Source organism: Thunnus maccoyii, chromosome 2, assembly GCF_910596095.1.
Source record: "Thunnus maccoyii chromosome 2, fThuMac1.1, whole genome shotgun sequence".
Taxonomy (NCBI): Eukaryota; Metazoa; Chordata; class Actinopteri; order Scombriformes; family Scombridae; genus Thunnus; species Thunnus maccoyii.
Genome location: NC_056534.1, coordinates 15,737,955 through 15,756,313, shown reverse-complemented (window position 1 = coordinate 15,756,313; position 18,359 = coordinate 15,737,955). Strand labels below are relative to the sequence as shown.

Sequence of the window (18,359 nt, the reverse complement as noted above, 5' to 3'; positions counted from 1 at the left end):
GATGAGGGATAACTTAAAGTCCAGTCACAGCTCACTCTGAGGGCTTCTGTGTTAGCACCACTCACAAAAAATACAGTTTGTCCAAAAATGTCTGATGACGACACCAAACGCACAGGTGTACCAATAAATCCATGTTTATTTTTAATGACATTTCAATACAGATTTTCTCCACATTCTTATCACATTTGTATCACTTGAGTATACCAATACATTTTTTTAAATTAAGGATTTACAAAACCAAGACCTGCATCAGGTGCTGTAGAAACAGACAGTATTTACTTGCTTATTGATTTTTCACATATATAGACACAGGGTAGTAATTTTTGGCTTTACTGTTCAAAATTTCCCAATTATTTCCTGGAAAGACTGTAATTTGCTGCTAATTAAGGGAAAATAAAGGCAAAGGTCCTTTTGTTAGTTGTGATGAGTTAGTGGAGTTTCTCTGATTCTCGGGGGAACTTCCTTGGAAGGGAAACTTCATTTCAGCCTAACGTATTTTTATTTGTATTAGTAATTGTAGTGTTGGAAATGCCATGCTTTCTCTTTCAGCTGACTTGTAGTACAAAGTTCTTCACAAGGAAACGTTCAGGAAAATGATTAGGAATTTACACTCATAAATCAAAGCATCACAGACTGGATCCTGTCCATGTATGCAAAATCTGAACACCCTGTTTCCTCTCCTCCACAAACACATCAAAAAATATTAACAAATTCACACATTCACTTTGTCTAACAGATGGATACAGTTCAAAATGTCAATAAATGCGAGATGAGCAGCACAGATCAGTGTCAAACAAGCTCTATTCCTGAGAAAATCTACAAGACTGAACCAAGGAGTTTATTGCTGGCGTCCGTTTGTCAGTTGTGCTTTTAAATTAGTGCAGTCCACAATTTCGCTTCCTGTGGAGGTGGGTGTCACAGTTCCCTCTTAAGTTCATACTGACACACACAGGAGTCTCGCTGGCTGTCCAGGTACGGCTTACATCCCAAGTGCATGACAGCGTCGAAGAGCAGAGTCACCGCTGACTCACATGCTGAAAAGATGGAAAGAAGAGGGAAAAACATGAGAAAACATCTGGCAAGGGAAAGCTGAGTTGGTTTAAAAACAAGTACCTGCAAGAACTTGTTTTTATCATCTTACTTAAAGTGAATCTAAAATGTTTTGTGTGCAATCACATACATAGTGTACAGTTTTGATCAGATATCGACTTTAATATAGAATAGAATTTAATTTTAAGTGTCTAGTTTTGTTTTTAAGAGTAAAATTAGAAAAAAACTCAGACAGCAATATCCACAACAACAGCAGGATAAATAGGCAAGTTTAATAATGCACTTAAAACTTCAAATTTGCACTTAAATACAAATATCTAAGTGTTTTCAAAACCTTAATCATGATCAGACTTAAACAGATCTTCTAATCCCTTTTATGAACAAGATTTTTTTTGAGTCTGTAATTTAAAATAATTTATCAATCTGATCAAGATACCGCAGACTACAAATTCAGATTTGCAGTTTTTAAAATAAAGGTCTATTGCACCCTCTGCTGGATATATCAGCTCTTACACTCATTCAGCTGCCTGCATGAACACACAGGAAACGTCACATATTGCCCTTGACCCATGGCAAAAATGTATTATTTCATTTTAGAAGATATAAGTCTAATTTCTTTTTTTTACAAAGGCCTATGACTGAAACATAGCGTCGTTCATAAATTTTGCTAATTAGATTAGGATTATAAACTACTTTACATGAGTGTAAATGTATTACGTATTATTTGTAAGTACCCAATTAAATTTTGTTCTGATACTGGTAAATTACTGCATATAAATAATGCTATTATCCAAAGTGCTTTAAAATATGCGTCTATTTCACCCACACACACAAACACACACACATACACCCTAAGGGCAGGCACTGGCATAACCCCCCGAGGGAAAACTGAGGATTAGTATCTTGCTCAAGGACACTTCGACATGTCAGACAGGAGAAGTCAGGGATCAAACTGCCAACCCTGCCATTAATGACTAACCCACTCTGACCCCTGAGCCACACTGAAATACACTCAATACAGACCTAAAGTGTACTGTCATGTTTCTGGTTGTCTATATAAATAATTTTAAGCAAATGAGCTGCTGGTGGACTTTTTTTCTCAGCAGACATTTTAACTTGTCATAGTAGGAAAAGCACAGGTGTCGCTAAGAACATTAAGGGTGTTTTATTGACGTTTCCCAGGCTACGTTCACATTACAGGCATTAATGCTCAAGATTTTTTAGTCAGACCTGTTCTTTTTGTGTTTTGGTTCACGTTCATGTTTGTAAGTGACGTGTTTGAGGTCCTCAACTGCCACACATGCACAGATTTAACAGAAATGTGAGTCGCATGCATAAAAGAAAATCTGATATGAAAAAAAATCCGATTTTTTTTGTTCACACTTCTGTGAAAAAATCTGATCTGAGTAATTTGGAGGCAAAATATTTGGTGGATTTGGGCCAGCATGTAATGTGAACGTAACCCCAGTAAGTCATGACAGTGTGAATGTTGAACCGCATGCACAATACCAGGACCCTGAAACTGAGGCAGCTAAATGTATGTCAGCCATGATTAATTTCATTATTTACGCCTGTGCTTTTGCTACAATGATGTGTTCAAATGTATTTTGTGAAAAATACTATAATACTAATACTAATACCTATTATACTGGGGACACAAAAAAATTATTTAAACATTTTTTAAATTTTTTTAATATTCCAAATTAATCTTAGAATAAATATGATTTTGATCACAGGATGTAACCTCCGTCTCATTCTGCATCTAGCCTAAACCCTGCAGCTCAGTCTCTCACCTTGGACACTGTAGGCCAATCCCAGAGTCTTTTGCACATTCCTGCAGATGGTCTCGAGACAGTCCTGGAACTCCTCATCACAGTCGTGCTTCTCACGTCCACAAGTGTCATAGCAGCGGTCATGTTGGTTACAGCATTTGGTCATGGACGGGATGCCTATGTCAAACTGGAGACAACGGCTCGTTTACTCTTTGACTGTTTAGACTGACACTAGAATGATACTGCAGGTGCGAGACATTCATCTCTCCAAATGCAAAATATTTTATTAAGGTTCAGAGATAAGTTAGTTGTAAAATGTACATTTCAGACATGACAGAAGATAGTGTAAGCTGTGAGTGTTTTAGTCCCGGTAGGTTTCTTTTTTAACTTCTACTATAAACAAAACAACTCTTTCTTCTACCTCACATCGCTCAAATGTATGAATATATTAGAAATTTAAATGGTATTCATTTGTTTATTTGTTAATATTTTTACTAGATCCTAACTGATACTGGATATTTGTTTATAATAAAATTGATATTTGAGAGTTTAAAAAATATCCAATATTCATTTCTTAATGTATCAAACATAACCAAACATTTTTACTAAGAATTCCTTCAATTTACTTTTTGAAGAACTGTGACCAAGAGATGCTGTGAGTGAAATTTTACAGTTGAAAAAGTACACTGTTTCTAAATACCTAAAGTATACTTTTGGCTCTGACTGTTGAAATATACAGTACTGTACAAAAGTTTTAGGCACTAATGATGTTTTGATACAACCCTAAACACACAGCCAGAATCATACAGAACCCTTTTCAGTGACAAGAAGAAGAAGGAGTCCTGTAACAGATAGTATGGCCCCCACAGAGCCCCAGTCTCAACATCATGGAGTCAGTCTGGGATTACATGACGAGAACTGAGATAAGATGCTTATAACAACCTACCTGCCAAGTACCTTGAAAAACTTGTATGCAGGTGTACTGAGGAGAAGTGCTGCTGCTTTAAAGAGAAACCGTGGTCACACCAAATACTGATTTTATTTAGGTTTCTTCTGCTTACTGAACTTTGTATAAAATTAATTGATAAATAAAAAAATATTAATGGCATTAGTTTAGAAAGCATTTTCACTTTACTTTTAGTGCCTAAAATTTCTGCACAGTACTGTATGCTGATACAGATATATCTGAACCTAATATCTACCAATAATATCAGCAGATGCATTGGTTTAGCTCTATACTCTAACATGACGTATAGTGTGTATTGTGAACACATATTGTAATTTGCAGTAATAAAAACAATACAAACTGTCACGTTAAAATATGAGGATATTATACACTGTACAGGAGCGGCTTAGTTTGGCATGATGTGTACATGGTGACCCACTTTGTGTACCATATACACAACCTCCAACCTCTGGAGCTCTGTCAGACTACCTGAAATCCAAACAGTGGGGAGCCACACCCATTGGGTGGCGGCTGCTTGTACCCGGGACGAGGCACCGGCTTGTAACCTGTGAAAGAGGAGCAAAGGTGAGGATGTTTACTGTTCTGCCACCGTCAGTTATCTCTAACCACAACAGTACAGACGTTTTAATAGCTTACTGTGCTACTCCAGGGGAGATAATGCGTATCTTCTTTCTCCCAACTGTTACATAAACTACACATTTCATTTGGACTTGGTGTAGCAGGGGAAAGGACAAGTGTGAATAATAAGATGATGTTTAGGTGTGTCAGAGAAAGGTGTTTAAAGAGGAGGAAGAAGAAAGAAAACTCACCATCACTACACTTATAATGACACAGCCCGTCATCGCCCCCAAACAAGTCCAGCGCTGCATTAAGATACGTGTCGATTTTGTGTATTCCGTTACGAATAGTTTTCAGAGTCAACCTCCAGTCTGGAGTCTCTGGTTCTTGTTTGTAAGCAGACACATGTGGGAGACATCCACAGGTGTACAAAGCCAGGAGGAAAACACAGATGTGGCTGCTACAGTGCATAGTCCACCTGACGACGGAGCCAGACTCCAGCGTCTCCTGGCGCATTTGTATAACTGAGGCTGAATTATTTGCATAAACGTCGTCTTGATGGCATTTCAAGAGTCACGTCTTGTTTTCATTACACTGTTAAGACGACCGAGAAGGTACTGGCTGCTTACTTACCCATGAATGTATTAAGAGAGCTCCCGTCGCAGTTGAAGGATTTCGTTTCCGGGTTTGTCGCAGTCACGTGACTCCTGATAAACCAATGAAGATGATGTCACACGTTGCAACGCTAAAACGTAAATATTGAATTGTGTTTTCAGTAGTGTGGTCATATCATTTAATTGTGTACATTCTTGTTGTTTTTCTGTCATTTAGAGAGAAATTAAATTAAAATTTATATTCTTCAAAAATTTGTTCCCCCCAAATTATTTCTGAGGTCAAATTCAAGATATAGTATCTTTAACAGAATAATTGAGAATACATGTTGGAAATTTTGATGTCAGCACTGTAAAAAAAAAACAACACACACACACAGCTTCAATGTATTTTTACAGCTATGAAGATTTGGGTTTTATTGAAGGTCATCGTTCCACAGGTCACCTACATACTTGGTCACATTTCCAGGCTCCCCAGACCATCAACAGTACCAAAATATATTTGTTAAATCTTTCTATTCTCAGTCAGATTATATGCATGCAGATGAAGTCAAAATGAATCAATCTCCTTCAGAACAAAAACTGCAGCTAGACATTTCCATTCATTTGAATGATTATAAAAAAGTTTCATAGTATCTCTCCCTGTGTCTGATTCAACAGCTGTAGTTACTATTTTTAATCTACAGATAAAGATCTTACATTAAAAAACATATGATCATTTTATAAACATGATTTGTTATGGATTAAACTAAGTGGCAAAATATACAGTTGTTATAATACTTCCACCCAGACCTGCTGCAACATTCAAATGCTTACACGTTAAGACACCAGTAATTATAAAGCAATAATATAAACATAACATTTTGAAAGGAGCCATTCTACATAATGTGCCTTAAGTGCTTTTAGTTTTTATATTTTTAGTACATTTAGTCTAGCTGATAATACTTTTGTACTTTTACTTAAACTAAGGTTTTGAATGCAGGACGTGTACATGTACTGGAGTATATACTGTGGTGATTCTGCTTTTACTTTAGTAGAGGATCTGAGTACTTCTTCCACCAATGGTTGATTAGTAGTAGTTGATGGAGTGCTCATCAATGTGGGCCACACAGTTCTTTTTTTTTTTTACTCTAGATTGGTGGGTTGTGGCCATGACCCCAACTCAAGACAAAAATATTCAGTGTCTCCATGCGGTTTCCTGTTTTTGTAAATACACAGGCACAGATGAGGTTCGCTTTTTAAAATGATGATGCCCAGATGCATGACTCACAAAGTAGGATTAAAAAGCTAGCCAGAGAAAATAATTATGCTTTATCACAGTAAACACTTCTAATCTGGTCAGAACATTGGCTATGAACATGGTTCAAAGATAATTATATCTACTGCAGGTATACAGTATGTCTGATATTGCTGCATATTTTTCCATTTTTTAAAAACAAGTTCATGTTGGTTAGTGATTTCAAGATTTGTCTTTTTACAACATTCAACATCTGGGTGAGTTTACCAACATTACAAGAAACAGATTTAATAGGCATGCAGTGAGTTAGTGTATTTGTCTTGGGTTTGAAATATCTTTGAGATTTCTGCCATGGAGCTGAATGTTAATTTGTTTGTCGCTCCCCCAGCACTAACAAATCACATTGAACAGGAACCTCACTGTCAGGAGTTTTCATACAAACTATTTTGTACCAAAGAAATATTTCCCATTTCCCAAACATTTCAAAACATGGCCAAATAAAACCAAAACTATCTGCATGGCTACATACCACTAGATGTAAGTGGGAAAATATGTTTGCCTTTTTGGTAATTTGGGTGAACCAACCCTTTAATGTCTGAATCAGAGAAACAAATGTATCCAGTTTATGGTAATAATTTGACTTTATTTAAATGATTAGGCGAGCATTGAAGAAAATCATTGTTTCTTCTATAGTTACTTAAATAACTGCATAAACTTCAAACATTCAAAAATGAAAATGTACAACTCTTTATGTATAACCGTTTGAATGTCCTTCCACGTTTAGTCCCAACCAACTTCACATTTCAGAGTGGACAACATAAAATGTTCCCTAGTAGCAAAATCACAGGTAACTCTTCATGATCCATTGATCTTCATCCACACTTGGAGGTGAGTAGGAAAGCTTTTATTTCCTTATTTTCTTTCTGTGTTCTTCAAGAAAATGGATTTGGAGAGAGGACAGCACCTCTAGATGAACCTATAAAGTCTCCCATCTGATATTTATGTCAAGCAGATGATGCCGAAGGCTGTTTGTTGATCTTAAAGACAGCGATTTGGATTGTGCGGAGTGCCTTTCGTGTTGTCACTTCTCGAAGCAAATGGCTTTACAATCAAGTGTCCTTGTCCTTCTCGTTTCCACAGGAAAACACAAGAAAAGCAGAGTAAAAAAAAAAAAAAGAAAAAAGAAAAAGTCTGGGGCTTTCTACAATGTGTGTAGATTGGTCCATTAAGATGCAACAAGGTGATTGAAGTGAGAAAGGAGAGAAGTTGGCGGGGTGGGGGTGGGTGGGGGGGGTATGAGGAGAGGGACATTTTAAAACTTCAACAATAGAGCTAAATTATTTCAGTAAGTTTTTTGCTCCTAGTGTAAAGACTCTCTCTTTAAAAAAACAACATACACATCTATTCATATACATTTATATGATCTAAAAGCATCCAACTCATCCGCCTCTGAATAGGTTATTTAGTCTGTCCAGCTCTTTGCAGTTATCCATGGTCATGAGATCTGCTTTCTTGCGCATTCGGTCGTCTCTGTATACCTTAGCAGCATACAGCAGATCTGTTTCTGGATGAGACAAGCAGAAAAACAATGTGACTGATAAAGGGAGAAGGTATACACATTATTTATGATTCACTGGAGTCAAATATCAAGGCAAACAAACCTTGAGAAATTAAATAAAAATATGAACTGTTCATGATAATGAGCACTACTGAAAAGATAAAATGTGAAGATGTCTGTTGAACACGTTTACTCACTGGTCTGTCTCTCCTTCCAACAGTTATTTCTGACATTAGATACATAGTCGTCCTCCACATTTTTCTCAATCTGCTGCAGCGCTGAGCCCTTATACTCCGACTTGAAATCTCTTGTGACATAGTAGTCGACGCGCAGGTTTTCTGTCTGCCGTTTTATGGTCTGACCCGTGGACCTGGGAGGGATCGAGAAGGCACAAACTGTTGTGAAAATACTGATAACTTCAGTCATCTCCAACAAATTATTGAAACCTGAAGGTAACTTCAAAGATTAGATAAAGATGGGAAAACAACACCCCAAGTAAGACACCACTAAATATTTGACAAATGTGTGTGTGTGTGTGTGTGTGTGTCTGTGTGCACTTACGGTCTAGAGTAGAGGCTGTAGGGTGGAGGGGAAACCATCATCTGGCTCAGTATTGACACTAAAATCAGGACCACAATGGGCATCAGCTGGATAAACATTGAGAAACCACCCTGGAGACAAACACAGTACAATGAATACTTTAGTTTCAACAACACACACACACAATACTGTTCAGTCATATCATGTGGTTTCTGTTGCTGCATAACCTTAAATGCAATACAATTATACAATTTTTTGAAAATAAAAAAAGTACAAAATCTGAACCATCTACATACATCTCCCCTTTCTTCTGTTCTCTCTTGTCGGTAATCAGTCTGATGGCTGTAACTCGCCCTGCCGTTGGTGAAGGTGTGTGCGCTCGCTGTAGAGAGAAATATTATGACTGAGGTCAGACACAATGTTATGGAATATGTCACAAAGTACAATTGGATCACTGCTCAAGACTATACATGTATGTTCATCCTGCTCTACCATACAAAACCAAATCTAACTTGATGTGTAATTTAAGGGCTGGTGCAAACAAAAGATGCACCAGTCATTCTAAGAAAATATCTATTGGTCTGATTTTGAACATAGAAATGTTCAACACTAAGAAAATTTGCTATTTTGCTAACATAACTCGACAAAGAGGTGCAAGTGTTTTTTGTCACAAATTAAACTCTTAAGAGTGCATTTAAAGAGAGAGTTTCTACCACCCAATGTCTCTTTGGTCCATGTATACTCAATAGGCAGACTCTGGATCTGGACCGAACAACATTTTAATCTGGACCGAGAACAGAATTGATCCACAACCTGAACCGGACTGCTTTTGAGTGACACACCACTATCACGTCACCTCAGCTGTCATCATTCAGCTGCCCGCTAGTCACCAGAGTTAGTAAGGTTAATGTGGAATGTAGGAGCTCCAGTTGATAAAAATAAAATGGTTTGTTCAAAACTAGCTGATGCTAAAAAAGAAAGTTTGACAGTGAAAAACACGCATTTAAAATGCATGACTGGACTGAAATACAATGCATATTTCTCAGTTGATTTTGCCTGAAGGAAGTACAAGACCATTGTGCTAGATTTATAATGAAAACAGTGGCCATTAGGAAGAGTGGGAATGCAACACGCCACAACGACACCAAACATTTTCAGCCATAAATGCAGTGAAGAACTCACTACTGAACACGAGTGCCTCTGCCTGGCCGTCGCATCTTTTTATGCTCAAGTTTAAGGACTTGGTTACACAACAAAGATGTCACATCTCTCATTAATACAGAAATGCTGTTTTTGCACTGAAATCTTATGTAATGCACCCTTACTGGAACTTTGTTAAGACATTTGTTAAGTGTATTTTAGTACCCCTGCTTTAGTCTGTTAAATATAATGCCATTCTTTAAAAATAAAAAAAAGTACATTTTATTTGCAAATGTATTGTTTATGCCTGAGGCTTTGATTGATCCCATGAAAGTCAACGTGCATAAGGATAACATATTAGTCTACTACATGTAATCTGCAGAAAATAAATTAAATCGCTAATAAATGAATTAACTCCTTCAAACAAACAGGACAATTAAAAGTGATACCAATAAATAACTCTGAACACAAGTGCTCACTTACAGGAGGGGAAGCCGCCTCCAAAGAACATGTTAAAGAGGTCCTCGGGAGTGATGTCGGCCTCGAAGCCCCTGTGGAAGTCAAAGCCTCCTCCGTGTGTGTGACCCGGGCTGCTCGGCTCCTCCCCTCCTGTCAGGTCATACTGCCGTCTTTTGTCCGCATTGCTCAGCACTGCATATGCATTACCGATCTCTGGAGGAAGACAGAGTCGAGATGTAAAAGAGAGAAGGAGAAGTTGCAGAGAAACCACTTTCTAGATATTAAAATACAAAGCCTAGATATTCAAAGTCGGCAGGTAGGTTTACTTTTAAAGGCCTCTGTTGCTCCAGGTGCGTGGTTTTTATCCGGATGGAACTTAAGCGCTAGTTTTCTGTAGGCTTTCTTGAGCTCATCCTCATTGGCTTCTTTGTTGACACCAAGCACTTCATAGTAGTCCTTACACCGCTTTATTCTAAAAGAGAGGCAGACAAAGTGAGTGGATTGTGAGTGTGGATTATATTTTAGAAGCAGGTGACAAAGTCTCTACATCATGACTGCAGTCTTCTTCCTTAGAGTTTGCCTTCAATGTTCAGTGTCTCTTTCCCTGTCACCAACAGATGCATGCATAGACTGTCATTAAAAAGTGACATGTTGATATTTAAGCACGTCACCCAGAAAAAAATAGCTTCATAGCTTTACCAAGCTTCTGATGTCACAGCAGGTGTCTTTACATCCCTGGTGGTTTGCCTAATTTGGTCTAGCAAAGCCTCTCCACATGTTTACTGTACATCCATCCTACTAATGCTTGTAATATGACCCAATGAGATTGTTACGCATAGTGGACACTGTATATTTCATTTTTTTTAATTCAATTTGACGCTACACAGAATAAAAATGAAAGCTCCTTATACCATGCCAGTATGTTTTTAAAGAAATGACAACAATCTCTATGAAAGATCAAAAGGAGATTAAACCAGTGTGTTTATTAATTGCACACAGAGCGTGAATGTCTGCAGAGGATCACACACGGGTCTGTTCCACCTGTTCCAACCTTAAACCAGTCATTACTGCTGGGCTGAATTGCTCAAGTAATTTTGTGATATAACCATAGTTTTAAAAAAAAAAAAAATCACATAATAGCAAATTCATGAAAAATCACACAGTATAATCAAACTGATGTTCAATTAAATTGACGTTATATATTGAATGAAATGAAAATATCACATGTGTAAAACAAAAACAAAAAAAATCAAGTAACACATTGTTAGTTTTTAATTAAAGCTACCTTGGAGTCGTATTTTGCTTTTAAAACTATAACATTATAATGTATGAAGGGAGTAGGGCTACTGATAAGGTCAAAATTGAGACATGAATGTAAACAAAGTACACAACAAGCCATACTTTTTCCTCAGAAGACATGATGCAATTTTAACACACTGAAGCTTCCCTCAAAGGATTTAGTATCAAGACACCAGGGGAGAGGGTGGATGCCTACGTTGAATTGTAATACACAGGCTGGATTGCGAAACAACCAGTACAGCAGCATGCTTCACCTCTACATGAACTCTAGTTACCATCTGCATTTTTCATATGATCTGATTGGATGGTATATGCTGTAGGTAAAAGGAAAAGACTGCCTTTTTTTCTCTGTAGTCTCTTTCTCTGTTGTGGTTTAAAATTAGCACATGTGCTGGTTTCCTGGTTTCTAGCTCACACTGCTAAATGTCACCGTTGTCGCCGTTACGGGTAAGACACCAAGCTCAAGAGGTTCCTATAGTAATAGCTGTGTGTGTGCACAACACTGTCGAGACTACAAAGGTGTGACATGTGTGACAGAAACAGTGCTGCTGTCATGTGACAAATTGTAGGAAAGCACCGAAACGTTCAACTGAAGAGGAACAGATTACATTACTGACCAGTGGTAAAAGCAACACAGTGAATACGATGAAGACTGAGTACAGTGCAGCTCTCACCTTTGCACACCTTCAACCTGCTCTTTGGTGAAACCTTTCGAAGAGTCGGCTTCTCCAGACTCTCGGCTTTCCCTTTCTGTCTGGGCGCCGGAGCTTTCCGAGCTGTCTGCTGGTCTCCTACGATATGCACCATTACCCGCTGAGCTCCCATTCTTCGTTAATGCATCCAACAAAGCTGAAAAAGAGAGGAGAAAGTCATAAGCTAAAGATAAATTAAATGACAAATTATCGCACGGAGCTCCGGTTACACCGCCATTTAACGTTTTAAAAACAAGATTTTACTAGCTGATAACTGCAGGAACTGACAGCTGGAGAGTTATAGACGAATTGCGAAGAGGATTTCTGCTGTTTTTGTGGATGCCGGCAGCGTTTCGTCCCGTGGACGTTCACAGACGAGGAAATTTCCTCCAGCAGGTCAGTGCTGCTGTTAGCTGCTGTCAACCGGCATATATTTGAAAATAAGTGCAAGCAGGCTGCACAATTTCACAGACTCAAGGGTGGGGGCTGGGGGATGTGGGCGTTAAAATTCTACCATTTATATACATTTCATGACACACAGAACTCCCAAACGGTAGACTCTACGTCAGCATTAGTCAATGTGCAGTACCTCTTTAAGTGAAAACTGTCTGAACATTATACACGAAAAAGCTTTAACGTTAGGGTGAAAAGGCTTGAAGAGCAAACAAATGGTCAATGATTACCTAAAGTAAATCTGCCGCAAACTATTCTGAAATACACATTAGTGTCTTCATCAGGGCAGCAATTGCTTACAGGTGCAAACTGACAGCAGAAAATCAGACAATATGGTGTTTAAGCATCCAACAAATTTTAATGCAAGGCGTTTAATGAACACACATGTTGCTGGATTTTAAGATCATGATTCAGTTCCATTTCTAATACACCGCCATAAATTTTATAATATATTTATACTGCACAGCTTTACAAAGCGCTAACACCCACAAAGTTTAAAAGATCACAGATTTTCAAGTAGTCTAAAACAGAATCACAGTGTTTTAACAAACAAGGGCCAGCTGGAACAGTGTCAAATACTTGAAATAGACCTCGATTTAAAGCTTAGTGCATTAAAGACAAAAAAAAGGCTAAACATGAGCCAGGAGAGCGCCCAACAAAATCGATTTTTTCTGTTTATCTGGCATGTGTGCAGAGCCAAATTAAGAACAAGTAAGTGCTTTTTACATCTGGCTTCAATCATCAGACAGAGAAACCTGAGAGTCCACAGTAGAAGACATGACTTGTAAGTAGATCTAATCAAGAAGCAAGCAGAGTCGTGCTAAAACTCAACATTGTGGCCCAGTTCCTGGTGAAAGTACTGGGGCACAGAGATCGCATTGGCATCATCATTTTCAGTGGGCCAGTCTGCGCACAACACACTAAAGCCAGAAGCAAAAGCATCTCTTTAGGCCTTTGTCGTCTTTCCCCGAGTAGCACACATGACAAATTTGATATTTATTTTCTTTCAATTACTGACATGTTATGTGTTATCGAGACGAGATTGTGTAGCAAATCATGCATCATCCCCATGTAAAGCAACGCAATATGATTGTACAGCAGGGTCCTGCCAGTGAATACCAATGAAGTGAGATCAGTGGATTAACAACTTAACTCTGGATAAAAACCTAGCATAGTAGTGTCATGATGGCAGCTCACTTACAATCAGGGTAATTCAACATGGTGACCTACTGTGCGCTGCACAGCCAAGGTCAGAGAACGATATCAACACTTAGGAAAAGCCGAATGTCCCACCAACTAACTTGAGGGCTTTATAATGTGAATTCTAAAAGAGTGTAAACCAACACGATTTGTTTTCAGGCCCAGTTTGTCTTCCGTGAACATTTAAAATATCACAGATAAAATAAATGTTGTAGCACGTCTAGTTGCAAACTCCCAACCAGCGGTTAGATAGTTGACCGTTACAAAGTTGTCAATGATCAATAAAATTACTGTTGCATATTAACTACACCACAATTCTTTGACAGTAACTTGTATAATCTAGATTACTGCATTATCCCATCACTGCAGCCATAAGGAATGATGATTGTATAAATACAAAATATGCCCATATACCTTTATGACAGGTAGCAATGACTTTTAATTCATAAAAAACAACACATGAAATGTGCTTAATGTGGTGCTGGAATGTATTTTTTTTTCTATTTGCAGTTTCCCGACGGTAGTCTTAAATTCAACTTCAAGGTTACAATCTGTGTAGAAAATATGGTCAGTGATGAAAAAAAAAACATACTCTAAGTTACTACAGCAACAGAAGCAGCTTTGGCAGCCAGATGCTTTTAACTGTTATAATATTCTGTATTGTTTATCAATGCATTATCAATCATAACAGTTCGTTCACATGAAACAGAAGCACACAACTAGTCCTTCTTACACAACTATAATCCCTCTTTTCCAATGCGCTCTAGGCTGCTTAACATGTTGATAAAGTCAGCAGTGTATCGTATACACTTTAAGTATTTCTATGGCTCTGCTTTGCAGCTCTTCTCATGCTGAATAGTACATTGTTGAAGCTGCAACAAGCTAATTTGCCCACAGTGATCCATAGTTAAGTCTTATATCAAATAAAATCCCTTTGATGCTATATTTTCATATATTAAGACATTGGAAACTTGTTACAATTTTCCCTCTTTAATGTGAACACATTCACAGTTGAATGGAAACTCGTGGGTTCACTGATGCCAGATAAGTCAAAGACAGTTCGACAAATATGGTCTTGCTCTGTGATACGAGCACAACCCACATATGGCTACTGTGCACTAAGCTTCCATGAGGAATGCTGGTATGCAAGTTTGACCTGCCTGGTCTTGGTAACCCCTTGAATGCAACATCAGGGAATGTAACAAACTCCTTGGTCACTCAATGCAAGACTTATACACATGCAAACCCTCTCTGGGCTAGTTGCCAGCAACTTCCTGCGACCTTGTATATGCAGAAGGCCTGACAAAGCCTGACAGAGTTCTGGTCATACCAGGTACTAACAGACTGCACAACAACTTGTGTTAATGTTTTCCTGTTATTGTTTTCACTGTTTCCTTACTTGCTGACTAAAGGTTCAAATTTCAGTCCGAGGAGTGTTGTTTTTTTTTTTGCTATATCAGTGAATTCTTAAATATTAAAAAGTGTGTCAGAACTTCTGGTTGGGAGACATGAGCATATTGCTCTGAGAATTCTTTGTTTCATCCCCCGGGACATTTTTGAATAATTAAAATGCATATAAAGTAAGTTTTACTTGTGTAAATTAAGAAGTCACATCATTCCTTTGTGTTTTCTCTATATGGAATGAACTTGCGATCCGGAAAAGTTGCTCAGAAGTTTAATAAAAGGACACCAATGCGGCAATGCCACACCAGAGACAGGCACAGAGACATCCAATTACCAAGACAAAGGCAAAGGTGCAAAATTTGATTATCACAATGAAAACTCAGTAGTCTTATACTCTCGTGTCAGCAGCAAACCCAATGATTAAGATAATAAGAATGATAAAGATATGAACAGTTACAAGCAAACCGTTTATGCTCTCTCTTTTGTGTACTGCCTTTTTATACTACATATTTGTGTTGTTTTGCACAGTCTTGTGATGCTTGTCACTTCACATTTCATTTCAAGGGACATCCTACAGTCCAGTGTGCATGTGCCTATTAATAAAAACATTTTAAGTTACTTTAGGATTTGCACCAAAAAAAAAAAACAACAGTTATGTAGAATTTGCTTATTTTCACTGAAAACTGGTTGTCATACGTGTGCTCTTCTTGCATGCCATTCTGTTTTTCAAGGTGCAAACCCATCCAACCATAACCTCCTGTGGGCTGCTTGGGTGATTAGTGTTCTTTATACTGTACACACGAACGCCAAAATACATAATCATGCAGAAAAGGGACACAGAAATCTTGCTAGCTTCCATTTCAACCAATGAGTTAAAATTTTAACAACTGCAGCTGTCAACTACATGCAAGTTAAAGGACTGGTTATATATTAAGTGTCTTAAAACAACAGTCAGGTGCCCAAATGAAAACTGAAAGAGAACGTGGTAATCATTCTTCCTGTTCATACTGGCTATTAAAATATCCACTTTACATGTGCTTTCAATGTAAGTGATGGGGGCCAAAATCCACAGTGTGTCCACACAGTCTCTTTATGAATTTAAAAGTTGATCTGAAGCTTATATGAGGCTTCAGCAGTGTTAGTCATATAAAGTGGATATCTGCCATATTTACAGTCTTTTTAGCATCAAATTCCCTCTTTGTGTTTCCCTGTTGAGCTGCGGTGGAAGAACAGTAACAAAAAGAGGAACTTTGACACTAAAAAGACTGTAAAATTGAAAGATATCCACTTGATTTGACTAAATTGGACAGCTGAAGCTTCATATTAGCGTCAGATAAACTTTTGAATACATTTTTGTACAGGAGGCTTGTAGATTTTGTCCCCCATCACTTATATTGTTTGTGCGTTATGAAGCAATCTTTTAATGGCCAGTATGAACAAGAGGAATGATTATGGCAAGAAAAACCTATTTCAAAGTTCATTTAGGCACTTGACTGTTGTTTTAAGACAGACTTGAAAAATGATTAACCCCTATCTCTGCTCATACACCAGGAATATAATACAGAGCCTTTTAGCACTACCATCCACTACACTTCTGTCAATCCTGTCCTTACTTAACACCTGTTTACTGTAATCTCACAGACAGTTGTGGCTCCAGGATTAGCCTATACTTCAGGTAAATCATTCAATTAAAGGATTGGCAGTAAGGCTGTTTGGCCTGGACAGCATGTACACCTCGCCCTACATCTCTCTCCGGGCTTCACTCTGCCTGCTCTGCCCTCACAGACATCTCTACAAATCCACGGCCTTTTTACACAACATATGTCTTGAAGTTGAAGTAAAATTACAGCTTACAAAAAAGACGATTCAAGGGTCACCTAGCTTGTCTCTGAGACGTTAAAATGAGCGACGTTACTGAATGAAGGATGGTTTGAGTGGACTGACGTTTAAAAGATGTGGTTAGCTAGCCTTGGTTGTTGGTATTCAGGAGCATTACAGTGCTTCGCTGATAGCTATTAAAAGTTACAGGCTAACACTTAGTCACTTAATTCACCATTTATAACCTCAATATACTAAGAAAGAAAGTCCACGACATTCAGGAGCGAAGCGCAAGTTATGTTAGCTAACATGACGCTAGGCCTAGCTACAACTTAGCTTACTCGGATGTTTCTCTTACTAGGATTTACTTGCTTCATACCACTATTTCTTGACCCAGTTGTCATACAAATATTTGTAATCTATGTACAATAATCAACAGGTGACACACAATGAGATTAAACAGCGAGTAATGTTAAGAAACGTTAACTACTGGTTATTCCGCGGTATTACTCCTCCGCTAGGTTAGCTAGCTCTGGTCGGCTAAACAGCTGTTACCTCTGGCTCTGTCAGTTGGGAATAGCTTCTCCGCTTTGTTGAGAAACTTCAACGCTTTCTCTTTATCTCCGGCTTCGAGGGCTTTCGTCGCTATATTTATACATTTTTCTGCTTCGTCTCTATTCCCTTCCATCTTTCTTTCCTCTTCCTCCCCCGGCAGGGTCAGCTGATCACCCAACACACACACCACGTGGTCACCTTCACTGACAGCAGCAACGTCTAACAAGTTCTACGCTGTGATTTCAGATTTCTAAGAGCTTAATGACCTTTCAAAATTAAAAAATACTCCGAAGAGAAGGAGAAGGAGACAGGGCATATCTTACTGCCCAATATGTATCAACATGCGACAACCTGAGGGACAGTGAATGACATAGACACACACACACACACACACAAATACATGCATAGGGTATACTGTATATATATAATTAATATATATCAATCTTAATGTTGTGTTAATGTTATTTTTCGTTCATTGATTCTTGAGGCTTTGGCAATATTGTTGTTGTGACATTCCTGCCAACAAAGCAAAATTTGAATTTGAACTGTTGCAAAGCCTGGCTTGTTCCCTTTAGATTCTTCATCACAAACAAAAGTAGAGAAATACATCTGAAAATATTACATAACGTATATCCAACAATCATGTATATTTCAAGATTTTTAGATGTTGATAACAAATGTATTTTCTGCAAGACTGAACAGGAAAGTGTAACTCATCTGTTCTATTGTTGCCTCAGTGATAATAAAAATATTATCACATATTTTGAATGTAAAGATAACAATTTATGTACTACTGTTAACTTTTTTATTTTATGAGGGGAATTTCATATCTATATAGCTACAAAAGAATTGTGTTTTTCATGCTTGACATGAAGGACATTAAGAGTGACTTGATATTGAACAATCTGATACTCCAGGTGAAATTTTTCATCCATGCATCTAAATGGAGGAAAATGAAACTTTGTTTCTGTTTCAGTGCTTTGAGACTAATAAAAAGAAATCGTCTCTCCTCAGAGTTTATGAAGAACTGAAACTATTTTATGACC

At 37.9% G+C, this 18,359-nt stretch overlaps 2 protein-coding genes across 2 annotated transcripts; both read right to left on the bottom strand.

Moving 5' to 3' along the window:
• Positions 1-118: 118 nt before the first annotated feature.
• On the bottom strand, positions 119-5,046 carry pla2g12a (phospholipase A2, group XIIA). The gene is made up of 4 exons (XM_042393690.1): positions 4,599-5,046; positions 4,258-4,334; positions 2,844-3,009; positions 119-1,034 (listed from the first exon to the last, which is right to left on the bottom strand). Exons 1-4 carry the CDS (start codon positions 4,861-4,863, stop codon positions 916-918), a joined length of 627 nt encoding a protein of 208 aa, XP_042249624.1. The 5' UTR covers positions 4,864-5,046; the 3' UTR covers positions 119-915.
• Positions 5,047-6,812: 1,766 nt separating this feature from the next.
• On the bottom strand, positions 6,813-17,618 carry dnajb14 (DnaJ heat shock protein family (Hsp40) member B14). The gene is made up of 8 exons (XM_042393676.1): positions 17,314-17,618; positions 11,866-12,040; positions 10,219-10,364; positions 9,917-10,105; positions 8,590-8,675; positions 8,315-8,424; positions 7,951-8,123; positions 6,813-7,759 (listed from the first exon to the last, which is right to left on the bottom strand). Exons 1-8 carry the CDS (start codon positions 17,444-17,446, stop codon positions 7,635-7,637), a joined length of 1,137 nt encoding a protein of 378 aa, XP_042249610.1. The 5' UTR covers positions 17,447-17,618; the 3' UTR covers positions 6,813-7,634.
• Between the last annotated feature and the right edge of the window lie 741 nt (positions 17,619-18,359).

Excerpts from the sequence above, each read along its gene's own strand:
- pla2g12a (XM_042393690.1), bottom strand. The coding sequence starts at position 4,863 with ATGCGCCAGGAGACGCTGGAGTCTGGCTCCGTCGTCAGGTGGACTATG. Across the intron at positions 3,010-4,257 it reads CCCCACTGTTTGGATTTCAG|TTTGACATAGGCATCCCGTC; the intron begins GTAGTCTGACAG and ends CGTTGTCTCCAG. Across the intron at positions 1,035-2,843 it reads ATTGGCCTACAGTGTCCAAG|CATGTGAGTCAGCGGTGACT; the intron begins GTGAGAGACTGA and ends CCATCTTTTCAG.
- dnajb14 (XM_042393676.1), bottom strand. The coding sequence starts at position 17,446 with ATGGAAGGGAATAGAGACGAAGCAGAAAAATGTATAAATATAGCGACG. Across the intron at positions 8,124-8,314 it reads TACAGCCTCTACTCTAGACC|GTCCACGGGTCAGACCATAA; the intron begins GTAAGTGCACAC and ends GATCCCTCCCAG. Across the intron at positions 7,760-7,950 it reads TTGGAAGGAGAGACAGACCA|AAACAGATCTGCTGTATGCT; the intron begins GTGAGTAAACGT and ends TGTCTCATCCAG.